Below are 16,657 nucleotides of genomic sequence, written 5' to 3'. Positions count from 1 at the left end.
TGGGCCTGGGTTCGCATCCCAGCTTGACCAACTGTGTGACTTTGGCCAAGCACTTCTTTCTCTACCTCGGTGTCCTCATCTGTGCAATGCGTCTAGTAGCACCATTTCACTAGGCTGTGCGAAGCCCAGTAGATGAGCACTTGCTGCTTATCTAGACAGGGCCCAACACGCGTTCAGGGTCTCCTCAGTAGGACTTGCTGGGGTTCAGGAAACACTGAACAGTGAAGCCAACAAAAGATGCAAGAATGAGGCAGGAGAAAGTGTGAGAGAACGGGGTGTGGTTGATGTGGGAGATGGTGTTTGAGTCCAAACTCAAGGTTCAAAGGAGTCGATGTCAGGTCCATACTGTCCACAGCTTACAGCGCTGCAGTCATGGTTGTAGCTGCCTCCTGGAAAATCTTTCATGCCATACTTGCTTATTGAGCCCTTACGATATGCCAGGTTCTCTCTCTCTTATCTTGGGAATAGAGCAGGAACCAAAGCAGATGTAGAGATGGTCCTCATGGAGCTTATAGGCTCCATGAAACAAATAATGACATTTTGTCCCCAGTGTCACAAAGGGAGCAGCAGTGTTATGATAGAGAACACTAGTGAGTATGCTTGGGGGGGAGGAAAGTGAGCGCCCCTCTGATGTAGGACATTTACACTGAGGCCACATAGAACCAGAGGAAGAGCACTGTGCCAGAAGGGGCAGCATGTGCAAAGCCCCTGGGGCAGAACTAGCTTGATGTGTTAAGTAACAGAAGGAAAGACAAGGGAGAGGAGGATAAGGGTGCTCACGTGTGTGATGAGGTTGAGGGGCAGGTAGGGGCCAGAAGATGCCAGACTGAGTGCCTGCCATGTGCCGGGCACCATCCAAGCACCTCCACATGGGTTAACTCATTCAAGCGTCAGAACCCCAGGGGGTGTACGTGCTACTGTTATCCCCATGTAGCGATGAGGAAACCCAGGTTGCAGAGCTTGAGAGCTTTGGCTGAGGTCACCCAGGGAAGAGTGGCCACTGAACCCCACTGAGCCTAATGGTGGCCTAAGCCTCATCCGGGGTGCCCAGGGCATCCTGACTCTGGAGATTTCTGCCCCTGGGCATTGGCAGGTCGCCACATTCACTGAGTACCAGAACCGCATTCCCAGCAGAGCTACCCCCTCTACTTCCACCCAGTGGTTCCCCCACCCAAACAGATGCAGGACCCTTGGAAACAGCCACGGGCCAACACCCTGTTCAGGATGACAGGGAGCTGCAATTCCATTTGGGAGGAGGCATGGGGCTGGGTGTAGGGGTAACTGCGTTAGTGGACCTCAGAGCCCTGGAATCAGCCCCGGGGACCTAGGCTGGGTAGGAACCTCAGGCCTGCTGCCTGCCTCTGTGTGTGTGTGTGTGTGCCCCTGCACATGTGCGTGCGCGCACACACGGGGAGGGGATTCATAGAGCTCTTCCACCCCAGATTTCCCCTAACCTTGGAGCCATTCAGGGACCCCCTTGGAGACGGACCCCGGCGGGGAGCGACTCGCTGGAGGTCACGCGGGCGGTCCTCAAACCTGGCCCAGCGGTACCTGCTCCGCCGACATTTCTCCCGCGGCCGGCAGGGGGCAGCAGGACGCTGCGCCGCTGTCCCCAGTGTCCGGAGAGGTGCGGCTTTACATGCTGTTCTCCCGGGGAAACTGAGGCACGGAGCAGCACGCTGAGTGAGCGGACTAACTTAGGCGTCCCACACCCTAGCCGTAACCCTCTCCTCTCCTGGACCCACTACGCCGGGCCGGCTGGTTCGGGAGCCTGCCAGACCTCTAACCCGGGAGCGGGTTGGGGGTGGTGGTCCACGAGGCGTGAGGTCTGGGGCGGTCGCCGAGGTCTCAGGACGGGAGGAAGAAGCCGCTGCGGGGTCATTACTTAAGTCCCGCCACACTCCTCAGCTCGCGAGGATTCGCCCCATTATCGGAGGCGGAGACTGAGGCTGGTGGTGCTGGGGGTGGGGAGGTGGCCCCCGGAACCTGTGCCAGGTGGGGCACCCCGTCCGCCTCGCAGTCCCGGGACCCGGCGTGGCCCCAGCGGCCCGAGACACCCCCCTCCCGCCCGGGTCTTGGCGCGCCCGCAGCCTCGCGTCCGAGCGTCCTCCGCGTCGCCGCCGGGTGGCAGCATCGGCTCGTGCTCCCCAGCCCGCCCGGCTCCAGCCAGCAGCCTCCCGTTTCCCGGGCTCAGCTTCCCGTTCCATGAAATGGGGTGACATCTGGGGCGCTGGGACGCAGGCAACACTTGGGAGTGAGGCTGCTCTTGTCGTTTCACTTCTTTCTGTGCCTCAATTTCCCTGCCTGTGCTTATCTCCAACGTGCCTTTCATCTGTGAACGTTCCCTATCTGCCCCGCTCTGCACAGCTGCCCCCGCCACACCTCGGATCCGGGGGCCGAGGAATGGCCCGCGCCCGGGTCGTGGCAAAGGTTCGGGGGATTTGGAAGGAATTAAGAGGGGATCCGGAGCAGGGGGTCGAGAGGGACGGTGGGGCGTGGGAGGGAGGCAGACTGTGAGGTAAAGCCCCCGCTGGGGCTTGGCTAGGTGGGACCAAGGGTGGCTGGAAGCAACACCCCGACCCCACCTCTGGCACTCTTTCCCCAGCAAGTCTCGGGTCTCAGCTGGTCCTCAGGGACTAAGTGCTTCCCAGTTCCATCCACTCGCCCAAGAGGCGTCCAGGTCCGTAGACACTCGGAGCGGGACAGGAGGCTGGCCAGGACAGCGCTTAGGCAGAGGGTCACCGTCCTGCCCTCTCGGAACAGACAGGGCTTCGCCCAGCAGCAGGGTCTGCCCGCCCGGGTGCCCACTGCCCAGGACCGAACCAAGTCAGACCACTCCCGTACGGGAGGCACCGCGGTGGTTCTGACCTCGCGCACTGGGCACCGAATGTGAATACTGAGCCTGGCACTGCAGAGGAGGCGGTGTAGACTGAGGGGACCGGGGGCGGTGGGGAGAGCCGTCAGGGAGTCCTTGGGGTGGGAGCCTGCCACACAGCCAGGGAAGCCCCGGTAACCCCCTCTTATCCCTCGCCATCGTGGTGCTGAGCCAAACAGCTTCTGTAGGAGGTCGTCCGAGCCACCGCCCTGCATCTGTCTGTCCCTTCCCTGTCCCTGCTTTGAGTAAGCGCCACTGGCAGCGGTAGTGACAGGTGTGGGGGGACCCTGGACCCTGGGCGCTGGAGGAGGGTCTGATCGAGGCCTGCGGCCTTGGCAGAGGTGCCTGGGCTAAGGGTGTGGCCCTGGTGGACCCCGTGAGGATAACTGCTGGGGGTAGGGTAAGCGTGCCCAGAACGGCGACGGGGGCGGGTGGGTGGTCTCTCCCTGCCGCACTAGAAACTGGAAGCCGAGTGGCTACCACAGCTTGAATCGTTCATTCCCCCCGGCCCCCCACCCTTGAGGGCGCAGAGGAGCGACCGGCCCCTCCGCAGGTGTCCCTTCGGTGCCGCACCCTCCCCCGCGCGGCCCCCCTCTCCGCGCACCCAACCCCCTTCCTCCCTCCCAGTCCCGGTCGGGCGATCGGAAGAGAGCCGGCCTGGGGAGGGGGTTCCGGGGGATAGATGCGTTTGTGTGTCACGGGGGAGGGAGGAGAAAAGGGAGGGGAGAGCCCGCGAGCGAGGGCGAGAGAGCGCGCGGCGAGCGAGGAGGGCGGGCGGGAGGCGGATCCTCCTACCTGGGGCGCGCTCGCACGCTCGCAGCTCGCTTGCCGGGGCCGCGAGTCACCTGCGGAGGCCGACAAGTGCGGACACATTGGCCGCCGCAGCCCTCGGCGAGGCGCGCACGGCCCCAGGCGCCTGCGCCCAGTGGAGGCAGCGCCCGCCCGCCGCGCTCGGGCCTCGGCCCCGCCGGCCCTCGTGGGGCCCCGCGGTCACACAGTCCGGCTCCGAAGTTGCGGCCCCCGGCCCAGGTCACTCCCCCAGGCGCACGCGGCGGCGGCGACCCGGGCTCACCATGGTGGCAGCGCGCTCCGAGTGCCCGCGCGTCGCCGGCCGCCGGAGCCGCAGCGCCGGCTGAGAGCTGTCCACCGAAGCCTCCAACTCCTGCCCGTTCCTCGCCCGGCCCGCGCGTCCCCTCCGCCCGCCGCTGTCTATGGCGCAGCCCCCCTCCCTGGATCATGCACAGAAACTTTCGCAAGTGGATTTTCTACGTGTTTCTCTGCTTTGGCGTTCTCTACGTGAAGCTCGGGTGAGTAGCCCCGTGGTCGGGGCCGGTGCCCGGAATCGGAGCAGCCAGGAGGAGCCGCTTCCAGGGTGTCCCCCAGGGGACGTGGGGACCGGAAGGGGGCACGGGCAGCTCTCGGGGATCCGGGGCTGGCCTGCGCGTTGGACGCTCGCCCCGGCCCTGCAGAGACGCAGCCGAGCCCTTTGAGCTGCGGGTATGCCCGAGGGGCGCCCAGCCCAGGGCTGGAGGAGGGAGAGGAGGACGCGCGGGCGGCCAGGCTCGCTGGTAGCGGCGAGCGTGCCCGGCGCGTACTTTCACCTGTTTGGGCTCCAGGCCCCGGGGGTGGGACGCGCCTTCCCTCCCCCGGGCTGCGCTGGGCGCCGAGCCCGGGCCGAGCGCTCGCCGCCTGGAGGGCGCGCCGGGGCGGTGGGCGGGGGGCTTCGGGCGGCCGAGGGCCCCGGGCGGGCGGGGGGCGCGCACCCCGGCAGCGGACGCGCCGGCCTGGGCACTCGCCACGGCCCTTCGTCTCTATCCATCACCCGGACGTGTTGAAATCACCTTGACAACTCGTCCGGCTGGCTCGGGAGGGGCCGCGCGGGCGGCCCGGCCGCTTCGGGCTCGGTCCGGGCCCCGCGCCCCCGCCCGCCCGGGGCCCTCGGCCGGGCCCCCTCTCGCCGCGCTCCCCCTCGCGCGGCCCGGCGGGCGGGCGGGCGGGCTCCCGGCGGGCCGCGCTCGCTGCTTGCGGCAGTAGCTGCCCCGAGTCGTATTTCCACATTCCTGAACCCAGCCGAGTCCTTACCTGTTGAGCTGCGATCTCCTTTAGACAGAATCTGTCTCGGCCTCGCTCGAAGCGGGGGTGGGCGGGCAGTGTGACCGTGAAGGGGGGGCGGTCCGCCAAGCCCGGGGGGCCCACGGCTCCGCGCCCCGACGCGCTCTGCGTGCCTACTGTGCGCCGCCAAGGGTTGGGGGTTGGGGGGAAGGCAGGCCCGGTCCCGGCCGCGGGCAAAGCCGGTGAACAGCCCCGAGGGAGGGCCGGCGCCGGTGCCGCCGGCCGAGCCGCGGCCTCCCAGGCGGAGAGGTAGAAGCAAACCTGAGAGTAATTTCATCCATTGCCTCTCCATCCTGCGCCTCCTCCGCCATTTTACAGATGGAGAAACTGAGGCCCAGGGCCGGCAGGGACTGAGGCCAGCGGCCGCACAGGCAGGGCTGGAAGCTCCCTGTTCTAGCCTCAGCTCTGCAGGCCTGGGCGGGCGTGTCTGCGGCTGCTGGTGGCACTGTTTATTGTGGGTCTGTTGTAGGCTGTGTCCCTGGGTGTGTGTTTATGGGAGGTAGGGGTGCAGTGTGTTGGGTCTGCTGGGGGTGGGGGTGGGGACAGAGGCACTGTTTTCCGGACCCTCCAGGAGCCCCTGCAGTTACTCCCCCTGTGCCCCCTAATGTAACAGGCACCCCCTAATGAGGCTTGCCTTCTGCTGCCTGGTTCTCAGCACTGAGGCCTTATTGCCTTCTGGCAACCGTGGAGGTGAGTGCTTTTACTCTTCCCGTTTTAAGGACTAGGAAGCGATGGAGCAAGGGAGGCCAAGTCGCTGTGCCCGCGAGTAAGCAGCAGAGCTGGGCCATCCACCTCTGACCGCTCTTCCTAACACCAGCTCCTCAACAGGAGTGTCTGAAAGCACCCCTTCCCGTGGCTGCGGGAAGGACTCTATGGATCCATCCCCACCTCCCCAGCCCGGGACTGTGGAAGGAGCTGAAGGCGGTGCCGGCCTGGGCTCCCAGGACTGGGGCCAGGGCTCGAGGTTGATGTCACCTGGGGCAGGTTCCCCCTCACCAATCCTTCCTGAGTTTCCTCGTTCCCCTCTGTAAATGGGACCGCAGCTCTGGCCGTTCTGAACAGGATGGCGGCCAATGTCTGAGTAGAGAGAACCCAGTGAGTGAGACCCAGCCCGTGTGCCCAGGCACCTGTGCCAGCCTCTCTGGGAGCACGTGAGACAGCGAACCAGAGCTCGCTGAGCCTCTCTGTCCTCTGCCCCACCAAGGAGCCCTGGAGGGGGGGACTCCTCCCCCCGGCGTGCCCCCTAAAACATATATTCTCCCAGTCCTAGGGGGAGAGAAGATGTGGCCTCCAAACACCCCTGTGGAACTACACCCAGGAAAGCCAGAGAGTCAGCCTGGGACCTGCCAAAGGGAGGGAAGGGGAGGGGAGGGGAGGGGACTCAGCCCCTGTCACCACCACATTGGTGGTGCCTGTACTGGAGTGAAGGGGCCTGCTTTCTTTGCAAGCCATCTTGGCTACACAAGGTGGGGAGGAGGGGCAGCTGGGCCAGATGTGACCTAAGGGGTTAAACGACTTGGAAGCCCAGTGCATAAGGACAAGGCTTAGGGAACCATCCTCCCCCTCACTGTTCACTGGGTGGCTTTGGGTGAGCTCTGTATCTTCCCAGCCCACCTTCCCTCGTCTGAAAAATGGGGTAACAGTAGCACCTCCTTCACTGGCTGCTGGGAAGGTTAGTCCTGAGGGCCTTTGACCTGGGAGTGGAGGGCGTCCCAATAAAGTCGACCTTTTCTTATTGGTAATGATGATCACAGCCACTGCAGGCACCCGGGGGCTCCTCCAGGTGGTGTATTCCAGGGCCCTGACGAATCCCAGAAGATGGGATTTTAGGATCATAAAAGTTCCAAGGAAATATCTTGAGATTGTATGTATTGGGGGACTATTCCGTGATCACAGCCCCCTTCCCTTGCCCACACCCCCATGATTTGAATTTTCAGGAGCAGCTTCCCTCACCCCCACGTCTACACGTGCAACCCCCACACACATGCCCCTCAGCCCGGGTGCCAGTGCAGATGTGCCGCCTCTGGGGGAGCCCCTGGGCCGCAGGAACGGAGAACTCAGCCCTTGAAACCCTCTTGTGGATCGGGGCTTCAAGAGCAGAGGCACCTGGATTGGGGCAGTTTCAAGACGCAAGGCTTTGAGGAGGCACAGTTCCTCACTCTGGAACTGAGCAGCCTCCAAGCTGCAGCCCTGGAGGAGGCCGAGCCGGGGCCGCGAGGAAGCATCTGGAGTGTGGGTACCCTCTGCCCGCTGGAACTGGAGTCATGAAGCCGCAGGAGGAGCCTTGCTCCATGACTGCCTCCTGCTCTTGGGGTTCAGGAGAGGCAAAAGGGCCCAGAGGGATGAAGGTAGGGGAGGCGGCCCCCTCCTCCTGGATGCTGGGGGCAAGTCTCCATGCCACGTCTAGAAGCCAGGAAATCCACTCCCTCTGGGGCCACTGGCCATGTTGCACAGACCTTTCCTGTCTTGTCACCTTCGCTGTTTGTGCCTTAACTCCTGCTTAAGGGATCTACACTGCATCTAGAGAGACATTCATATGTAGCCTGGCTTGGCGGACAATAGGACATGGGACTCAAAGCCTTGTGCTCTGGGCTTTAAAGAAATCACTGGAAGGAGGATTGCTCGGGAAAGTGTGTTCTTGTGGGTGTGCTCCGCCCCACACCTATCCCAGCCAACCCGTCAGAGGAGAGTAGAAGAAGTGAGGTGGGGGAAGCCAGAGTTGGGGGCCTCTATGCACTTGTTGGGGGGTCTCCAACAAGTGCGCAGCCTGTCTGTCCGAAGAGACTCAGAGGCAGGACCCTGCAGAGACGCCACCGGCGCGCTGGCGCACTGCTGAGCCCTACCACGCTGGGCCTGGTTGGCCATGGCAGTGAGTGCATGCGACCCACAGCCAGTCTCACCAAACCCAGGGGCGCACGCAGGCAGAGGCGCAGCGAACACAGTGCATTTGGGCGCACACACCTGCGGGCTCACAGACGCGCCCACGCTCCCGCAGTCAGGCGCAGGCACATGCAGGCACGTGCACGCACCCAGGAGCACACACTGCCGAGCACAACACCCAGGAGAAGGGCACGCCCCCGTGCGGTTATCCCGCGGTGCCTCCCCCCAGGTGCACCCTCCAGAGCGGGCCAGAGCGGCGTGGCTGGCTGAAGTTGGTGGTTGGGGGGATTGTCCGAGCCCAGGCGGTCTGGGCAAGCCCTGGAGGCGGCTCCCGCCGCACGCTTCGGTCAGCCTCCCCTTTAAAAAACCCGCCCGCGGAGGAGGCGGATGTAGGGGTGGCCCGTCCAATGGCAGCCGCGCGCCTCAGGAGACTTGAAGACGTGAGCCAGAGCGAGCGACAGAGCTGGTTCCGACCGATCGACGGACGGAGGGCCAGACGGCGGCCGAGGCGCACTCGCTGCCCACTGCCCGCTCGCCTCCCGGCACGCCAGCCCCAGCGCCCGCCGCAGCCCCAGCCCCAGCGAGATGCGCGGCCCTGGAGGCGGAGCACGGGCGACCACTGCGCCGGGGCCCGCGCGCTCGGGTCCCTAGCGCCGCGTTCCGCCGCCCTACCTTGGGAGGGCCGCGGAGACCCCGGCCTCAGCTGGCCCACGCGCTCTGCCCGCGGGGCCTGCGCAGCCCCGCCAGGAGCGCCGGCCCATCATGCTCCTGCTGTCGCCGCGCAGCGCGCTCCTCTCCGTCTATTGCCCGCAGATCTTTCTCATCCTGTCCAGCGGCAGCTACCTGTGAGTGCCGCGGGTCACACGCGGGGTGGGCGGGTGGGAGCCCCCCTCCCTGGGCTCCAGCACTGGAACTGGGCGAGCAGGGAACGCGGCAGTGAGGTCCCTGGGCGGGGCGCCGGGTGCCCGGCGCGCGCGGGAGCGGGGGTACTATGGGTCTTCTAGCCGGCCTAAGCCTCCGAAGTTGAGCAGTTGGGGGGAAGCTGAGGCAGTGAGAAGTTCTGGCTTTGAGATCAGGGAAAGGGTGGCCCGCTAGAGGCCTGACGGCGCCCGTAGACCTGGCTGCGCGCACGGAGCGCGAGGGCCGGAGGGCGCGCGGGTAGCGCGGAGATACCCTGCGCCTCCCAGCCGAATCCTGGACCAACGGGATCCCCCTCCCTATATAAATAAACGCGGCCCGCATGGCCGTGCCACACTCGAGAGAGCCGAACGCACACATCCGCTCCCCCGCGTACACACTGGCACACACGTGCACGCCGCGTCCCACCAGACAGCACCCAAGCTGTCCTCCGAGGTTGCCGTGGTTTCGCGCGGCTTCCCGCTGCGCCGAGCGGCCCGACCCTCGCCGCGGCCGACTCCTCGTCCGGGGCGAGGAGGGCGCGCAGTGAGCGCGTGCGGCCGGCCAAGGCAGCGCGAGGAGCGTGGGGCGCGGGTGCGTCGGGCCGGGCAGCGCCCGCCGGGCTCCGGGAAGCTCCCGGCAGGGCCCGTCCGGGCCCAGGGAGCCGAGGGGCGCGTCGGCGCAGCGGTGGCTTCCCCGGATTCCTAATGGGACGCATATGCTCTGGCCTCCGATTTAAAAAGACGTTTGATTTATGGAACCGCCGTTTGGGGGAATTTAAGCTGGATGCTACTGATTAAACCTCAGAGCCAGTTCTCCCCCTTTTCTCTCCTCCCCTCCCCCTCCCCCTCCTTTACACGCGGGCCACGTCCGGGGTCGCCTAACGCGGCCAGAGGGGGCAGCCGCTGCCTTCCCGCTCCCCGCGCCACCCCCTCCCCCCGCGCGGCCGCAGTCCTAATAAATCGCCGCGCCCCCGCCCCCTTTTAATAGAGACGCAGCCAATTTCTCCTCCAGCTCCTAGGAAATTACTATCCTACCAGTTTTCCTTCTATAAATAGTCGCGCATCTTGAAACAAAAGTTCGCAACCGCAGCCAGATGCTGCGAGGCCCGCGGTTTCCCGGGCTGTGGGACATAATTACAAGGTCCGGGCACAGAGAGCGCTCCAGGCCCGGCGGGCAGCCCCGGCTGCGGAGGCATCGCCTGGAGTTGGGGTGAGGGGGGGGCAGGCCGCCCAGGGCAGGGCTCCGAGCCGGGTGGGGAACGCCTGATCATTGGGGACTCAGGCTAGGAAAGTGCCAGGCCAGAAAGTCCTACTGTGGCGTCCCTCCTGGGATCTGGATCGACTCAGGAGGTCTTGAAATCTCAAGCCTCTGGTTCTCAGGGGTCGGAGGTGGAGATCCAGAAGTCTCCCCCTCCCCAGAATCCCCAGCATGTCAATCTTAAGCCTTGCTAGGGAATCGGTAGCTACTCTGCTTAAGAAATCACTTTTGGAGCCAGCTGGCTGAGGTCTGGCGCTAACGGGGAGGTGTCCAGGGGTGGGAAACCAGGAGTCCTCCCACCGGTGGCTTGGAGTAAGAATCTGGGACGAGGAGGTGGGCTCATGGCTCAGGAGCTGGTGAGAGTGGGATGCCAGGGCAGCAGCTGAGGGGCTCTGGGGCAGGTGGTGGCCAGTACACCTCCACAGACCCTAAGTTTTCCTTTGGGGGTTGGCACCCCAAATCCAGGCCTGCCGTGACTACCATCTGTGCCCACAGAGGCTCGCTCCTCGAGTGTGCACTGCCAGCTTTGTTGGCAGAAATTCTCCTAAGGCAACAGCTTTCCCGAACGTTCCTGGACCAGTGCTGGGGTCTGGAGTGGGTGTGTGTGTGGGGGAGGGCGGTAAGGCAGACTCTGCCCCCTGCCCTGCCTTCAGCAACCCCTGCCCCAGTGTCAGTCCAGCCTGACCTTCAGCCCCAGGGGGAAGAAAGTGCTGATGCCAGCCTTTCCTGAGCAGAAACTAACGCCAGCGTTCCCGAGAGGGAGCAAGGGAGGCTCCGGCATCGCTGGGGTTCCCCCACTGTTGGTGGGCATAGGGCTGACTAGGGTTAGGGTTAGGGGTGTAAGATGCCATGGGTGGAAGCAGGTCCTCAGTGATGCAAATGAATGTGAGTGTGGAGAGAAGACCCTGTAAGCTGTCTATGAGCTGAGGCCTGAATGCAGGTGAGGCAGCCGTGCAAAGTGCTTCAGTCACAGTTGGGGGTCAGTGGTAAAGCCCATCTCAGTAGCCTTCTCAGAATGCTCCCAAAGGTTGGCCCTGGGGATCTGAGGATGCCAGGGGCAGGAGGGGACCCTGGGCAGAGGCTTCTTTCTGCTCCAGAGAACTTTCCAGAAGGCATCCATTGCTGGGATCACAAATACTGGCGGACAATTGATCCTGCCCCTTTCATCTGGGCTGCTCTCCTGGCTCCGCATCCTGGGCTGTGGTCCGTGCACAGCGAATCCCAGATGCATGCCTGGGCCGCTGCCACTGATCTGGTCGGACGGGTGTGCTGGCCTGGAAGAGCCCCGAGCCCCTGCCGGACTCTGAGCTTGGCCTGGCTGGCCATCCGAGGCAGCTCCGGCCAGCGCCTCTCTTCACTGTTGTCAGAGCTGGCGCTCTCAGGGCCGGTGAGGATCAGCAAGGGCCTAAGGGAGGGCAGGTGGGGGACTGTAGGCCGAGGGCAGGGCCTGCGGTGCCGGGTCTGCGGGTCTGGGGGCCAGGCTAAGGCCTCGTGCCAGGACAAGGCTGACCTACTGTCCTGGGCAGGTCCCTTCCGGTTTCGGCCTCCCTCTCCCAGATGTGGGGCTGGCTGCAGTGATCCCCCCTGATCTTCCGGTACGAGTTTCTCATGGTGACCGCCGCTCTGGGGACCAGAGTGAGTCATGGTGACGGGGCAGTTACTCACCGACCACCTGGCCGTGGGGGTGAGGGCGCTCACCACTGCCCTGCCAAGGCTGGGCCTCTTCCCGGCTCTGCCGCTGTGGCTTTATTGGTGGTGCCAACCGCAGTTCCAGAAGCCCTGTGGACATGACCCTGGAAGGGGGCTGCTGAATCAGGCCCACTCCCATGGTATCGCAGCCTACATGGGGGCAGAATGGGGCCACCGGCTCAGGCGGGGACAGGTTGCCCTGGGGAGAAGCAGCTCCTAGCCTAGGAGACTGTGCGTGTCCCGGCACGGGAGGAACTCTGCTGTGTGGCCTCGAGCAGGTCCATGGGCCTCTCTGGGCCTCAGTATGCTTGTCGTCGGTCACTTGGAAATGAAGATCCTTCCAGCACAGGCTCAGGTCAGGCCCATACGCCACTGGGATTCAAAAGCACGTGTGGCTCTGTGGAGGGGTGTGCGCACGGGTGAGCCGAGCTGGGGAACCTGACAAAATCTCAACCCCCAAGGGACCCCCAGCTCAAGATATATGAATAGAACTGCTCTGATCACAGAGAACTTCGACATCATTGACGTGTGAGTGAGGCTCGTCAGCCACTAGTTAAAGGGAGAAGTGGTGCGTCTGGGACATGACTCCTTTGACCTTCTGTGTGTGGGGCGGGAGGGTCGGGAGGGGAAGGTGGGTCCCCCCATGCTTCCTCCCAGGGCTGCGTTAGGCCCTGCAGCTATGTATTGCGGCCCGCAGGAGAAGGACCCATTTTCTAACCAGCTTTCCCTTTGGTCCTTGTGAAGCCAAGGGGCCTGATGGTGATGCAGACGCCAGGTTCACATCACCGTTCCTCCTCTCACTGCCTGGGTGCATCCCATAACCTCAGCTGTGTCCTCCGTACAGTGGGGGCCATGGGAACAGTAACCTAGAGGGGGTGTGAGACTTCAACAAGCAAATGCTGAGATGAGCTCTGCTGGTTTCCTGGTATACAGTAAGTGCTCAGAAGATGGGGTTGTTCTCAGCTATTAGGAGCAGGGAGGCTGGCCACCCATGACAGAGGGAGGCCCTGTGTCTGTGCTTGTTCAATGGAGAGTGATGAACTCTCTAGGGGATCTTGGAGGGCTTCCCGGAGGAGGTGACACTTAGACAGGGTTTTGAAGGTTGGATAGGAGTTGCCCAGACTAAACAGGAGCACAACAGAGACTCTTAGAAGAAGGAACGATACTCACCGGCAAACACATCCACCCAGGGTTCCTCTCCAGGGAGCCTCTCGGCACCTTATTGAGGTGGGCAGACAAGAATGTCAGGGTCCAGGAGAGAGGCCCTTTCCTGAGGTCACCTCTGGGTAACAGCCCTCCCGGCTCTGGTCCAATAGCGAGAGGAGTCCCGGGATCTCTGGGGCCTCTGGGGTGGTACAGGCAGCTGTTGGAGGTGCCCTGGAGAGGGGAGGTCACCACGAAGGGGGGTGATTTTTGATTTTTGACGCCCTGACTGCACACTGTTTCATTGGGCTTCTCTGGGGACACCATGGACACAGGTCTGGCAAGTTGCACTCCTTGCCTCTGCCCTCCCCACACACTCGTGTCCCCCCGGAGCCTCATGCCAGCCTTGGGGAGCAGGGGGCCAGGGCTTCTCAGCCTGCGGGGAGCCCAGAACTGGGCTGGGGACCTGGACCAATGCCATGGTCCAACTGCCCTGGAAGGACCCTGCGGGCAGTGGCAGACGAGGGGGTGAGGTGGGGTGGAGGTCTTGGTTGTGGGGATGCAGACCCTCTGTCAGCTCAGGATTTGGGGTACCCAAAACAGGACCCTCCATGTGGCCTGTGGCCAGCCCCCTAACCTCCTGGGGACTCGCTCCTCCTGGGGCAGATGGAGGGGCTTCAGCTGGCTCCCTGAGGCCTCCATGTTGCATGGTCCTGGGTCCAGCTCAGACACAGCTCACCTCCCCCCCGCCCCAACTCCCCCAGCAAGGGGACAGGAGGCCGGCGCCCTCCCTTGTCAGATGAAACCCCGGCCCAGGGCTCCCTCAGCCTGATGAAAGGGTCATTGTGTGGTGCGGGCCGCCGGCTGGCCAAGGACAAAACCACCATTTGTCCTCCTTGCCTGGCTCAGGGCAGGGGCCTCCCCTCGGGCCAGCCGGCGGGGTGGGGGTGGGCACAGGTGCGCTCCTCTTCCCTTTCTCCATCTTCCCGGTCTCCATCACAGAGCTGCTCCGCCTGCCCAGGCCCCCTCCCTGTCCTGCTTCCCACCCAGGGCATCCTTATCCTCTGGGCCAGTCCCTCTATTGGCAGGGAGGCAGTGAGCTCTCCAGCCCTGGAGGCATACAAGCAGATGCAGGAGTGAGGGCTCGGGATGATGGGGGAAAGGCCTTGCCTGGAAGGAAGCCAGAACTCCTGGTCCTCTGTGTAAGGCAGCCATGTGGTGTGGTTGGCCTGCTCCGTGGATGGGGATGCTGAGGCCCTGGGCAGGTCATCCCACAGCCTCAGCAGCGGAACACAGAGCAGGGCTTGGACCCCTGCCCACTGATGCCTCTCCCAGTTTCAGGCCGGAGCAGGTGGACTCCGAGGCACTGGGGATGCCAGAAGGGCTCAATCTGAGGCTGTGAGTAGAAGACACTAAAATTCTGCAGCCCCCAGGTAGACACTGTTGCCACAGACCCTGAAGCCTGCTGGCTGCCTGGAGCGGGACTGAGGGGGTACTCCACCCTGCCCAGCAAGCAGCTCCCTGGCATCAGCTGTGGTCTGGAAAAGCCCAAGTCAGCAGCCCCTGGCAGTCCCATCCCAGTGACACCTGTGGGCCTCCATCCCTTTCTGGAACCACCCCCCATGGCCATCCCTGCTCCTGACCTTTCTCCACGTGCCTCCCATGCCAGAGGTATTCCTTGTGCTAGAAAGCCCTGGTGCCACGTCCAGCTGGAGCTTTGAAGGAGCAGGCCCCTGGCAGGAGCCTTTGGAAGGGTTGGTGGTGGCTGGGTTCACCCTCCCCATAGCATGTGACAGTGCTGCCAGGGTGCCAAGGGCCAGGGTGTCGAGGGATCCAGAGCTGAGACTTAGACCCTCACTGTCCCAGATTGCAAAAGCCTTTCGAATAGGAATTCCTCCAGAACATACTACCTGCCCCTGGGCCCCTGACTGGGGACACAGGGCTTTGCATTCCACTTCTGCGGGACCAGGTCCCCCTGGAAAGGCTTTCTCTCATGGGGTGGATGCGTGTGGACATCTGGGGTCTGCTTTGAATCTGCTCCCTCCCAGGCTGCCAGAAAAGGGGAGCTAAGCAAGGGCCTCCCACTTGGGAGGAGCATGAAGGTCAGAGCACCAAATAACCCTCTAGGTCATGCTCAACAGGGCTGAGGCCAGATTCGAACCTGGATCTGCCTGACCCTTAGGTCTGTGCTGCCTCTCATGGCATTCTGCTGATGCAGGTTTCCTGCCTTCAGCAAACTCCACTGCCTTCTAATTCGCTGCCTGTAACCTCACATGGGTGGAGAAACCAACTAACCCAGCTGGTTAGAATTGTCCGTTGACCAGGAGTCATGAGGCTCAGAGAGAGGACTTTCTCAAGCTCAGGGGCTGCCTCCACATTTGGATTCGGGGCCAGAGGGACAGCTTTCCTGGTAGGTGCGGGGGAGCCGAGAAGCCCTCAGATTCCTGCCCTGGGTCCCTCCCTGCCACGGGCCCTGACCTTTTTCCTCTGAGACCGGCTTGAGCAGAGAGGAGGTGGCCCCAGCAGTCCTCCCCAGCAGTCCTCCCCAGCAGTCCGAGCTTGCTCTCCACACCAGCAGCACCCACTGCAGCCCCTGTGCCAGGGGAACGAGACTGGCCATGTGTGCAGGTGCAGTTTGGAAGCTCCCTTCCTTCCCCATGATTATGCAAAGCCCTGTGGTACCCGCAGCAGGAACGCCAGTCCATGTGCAGTGAGGGTAGACCAGGGAAAACCTCTCACAGAAGGTGACCTCTGAACTGGGTCCTAAAGAATGTGCCGGAGAGAAGGAGGATGGCTTGCTGGCTGCAGCAGCGGCAGCCGGATGACAGGGATGGTGGCGTGGGGGCTGGGGGGAGGGGGAGTGGGTGGCGGCTGGTTAGAGTTGGGTGGGCAGTGGGAGGCGAGGTCAGAGTGCTGGCAGGGCAGCTGCCCCAGGCCTGGGGAGCTGCAGGGCAGGGAAGAGCAGCTTCATCCAGAGCTAAGGTGGGCTCAGGGTGGAGGACAGGGGAGAGGGGAGGAGGCTGGTCCCTCCGGCCGCAGGGGGTGCTGAGAGGAGGGGGCGGATTTCCCCGGCGGGATCTGCAGGGCTGATGGGAGGCCGAGTGTGGGAGGGGAGCCCTGTCAGCACCCAGGCTCAGAGAGGCCAGGCCTGCGGTTGTGGGATTGACCGCTGCCCCCTCCCCCAGCGCCCAGCACAGCACTTGGTGCTCAGTTGGTTCCCAGTAAACACATGTTGGATGGTCAGATGGCTGCTTGTGTGTCTGGGGCTCAGCGAGGCCCACTGACCTGGTCAGGGCCTAATGCCCAGTGGTGGCAGAGGCCTCCAGGTCCCAGGTGTGTTGGCGCAGGTGGACACGGGGTGGTCTGGGTGCCTGGATGACTGCCAGGCTCCCCAGACTCCCATCTTTCCAGGGTGACTGGCTGCGAGTGCTGGGAATTTCCAGGTGCTGCTGACATGCCCCCTCTGGCAGCAGCCAGATCCATCACCTTGCTGTCCCCATCTTCCCGGGCCTGTCCTGTGTCCTCTGTGCCCCGTCTGCCTGGGTTGGGCCCTGCAGCAGGCTAAAGTGCCGACTTGGTGGCCCCAATGGGCCAAGCCCCTGGCAGTGTCCTGGCGGCGGCGTCACCCCTCATGGTGGCACTGCCCTGGTGGTGGAGCATGGTGTCCAGCATGCCCAGGTTCCCAGGGTGACCCTCCTGAGCCTCAGGTCCATGAGATAGGCTGGCATGCCAGGCACCGGGCTGTCGGGGTGCTCAAGGAGTGTGCACGGGGTGACAGGGCAGGAGCCCAGGGCTGGCCAT

General features: G+C 63.7%; 1 protein-coding gene across 1 annotated transcript in view; it reads left to right on the top strand.

Moving 5' to 3' along the window:
- The first annotated feature begins 3,768 nt into the window (after window positions 1-3,768).
- Window positions 3,769-16,657, top strand: part of WNT7B (Wnt family member 7B) — a 51,834-nt gene continuing 38,945 nt past the window's right edge. The window contains exon 1 of the mRNA XM_082635966.1: window positions 3,769-4,182. Within this exon, the coding sequence (XP_082492092.1) occupies window positions 4,112-4,182 (71 nt within the window). The 5' untranslated portion in view covers window positions 3,769-4,111. The remainder of the gene's footprint in view (window positions 4,183-16,657) is intronic.

This window comes from Mesoplodon mirus, assembly GCF_964341445.2.
Source record: "Mesoplodon mirus genome assembly, chromosome: 11".
Classification (NCBI taxonomy): domain Eukaryota; kingdom Metazoa; phylum Chordata; class Mammalia; order Artiodactyla; family Ziphiidae; genus Mesoplodon; species Mesoplodon mirus.
Note: the sequence above shows the minus strand (reverse complement) of the source record. Positions and strands in the feature narration are given on the sequence as shown.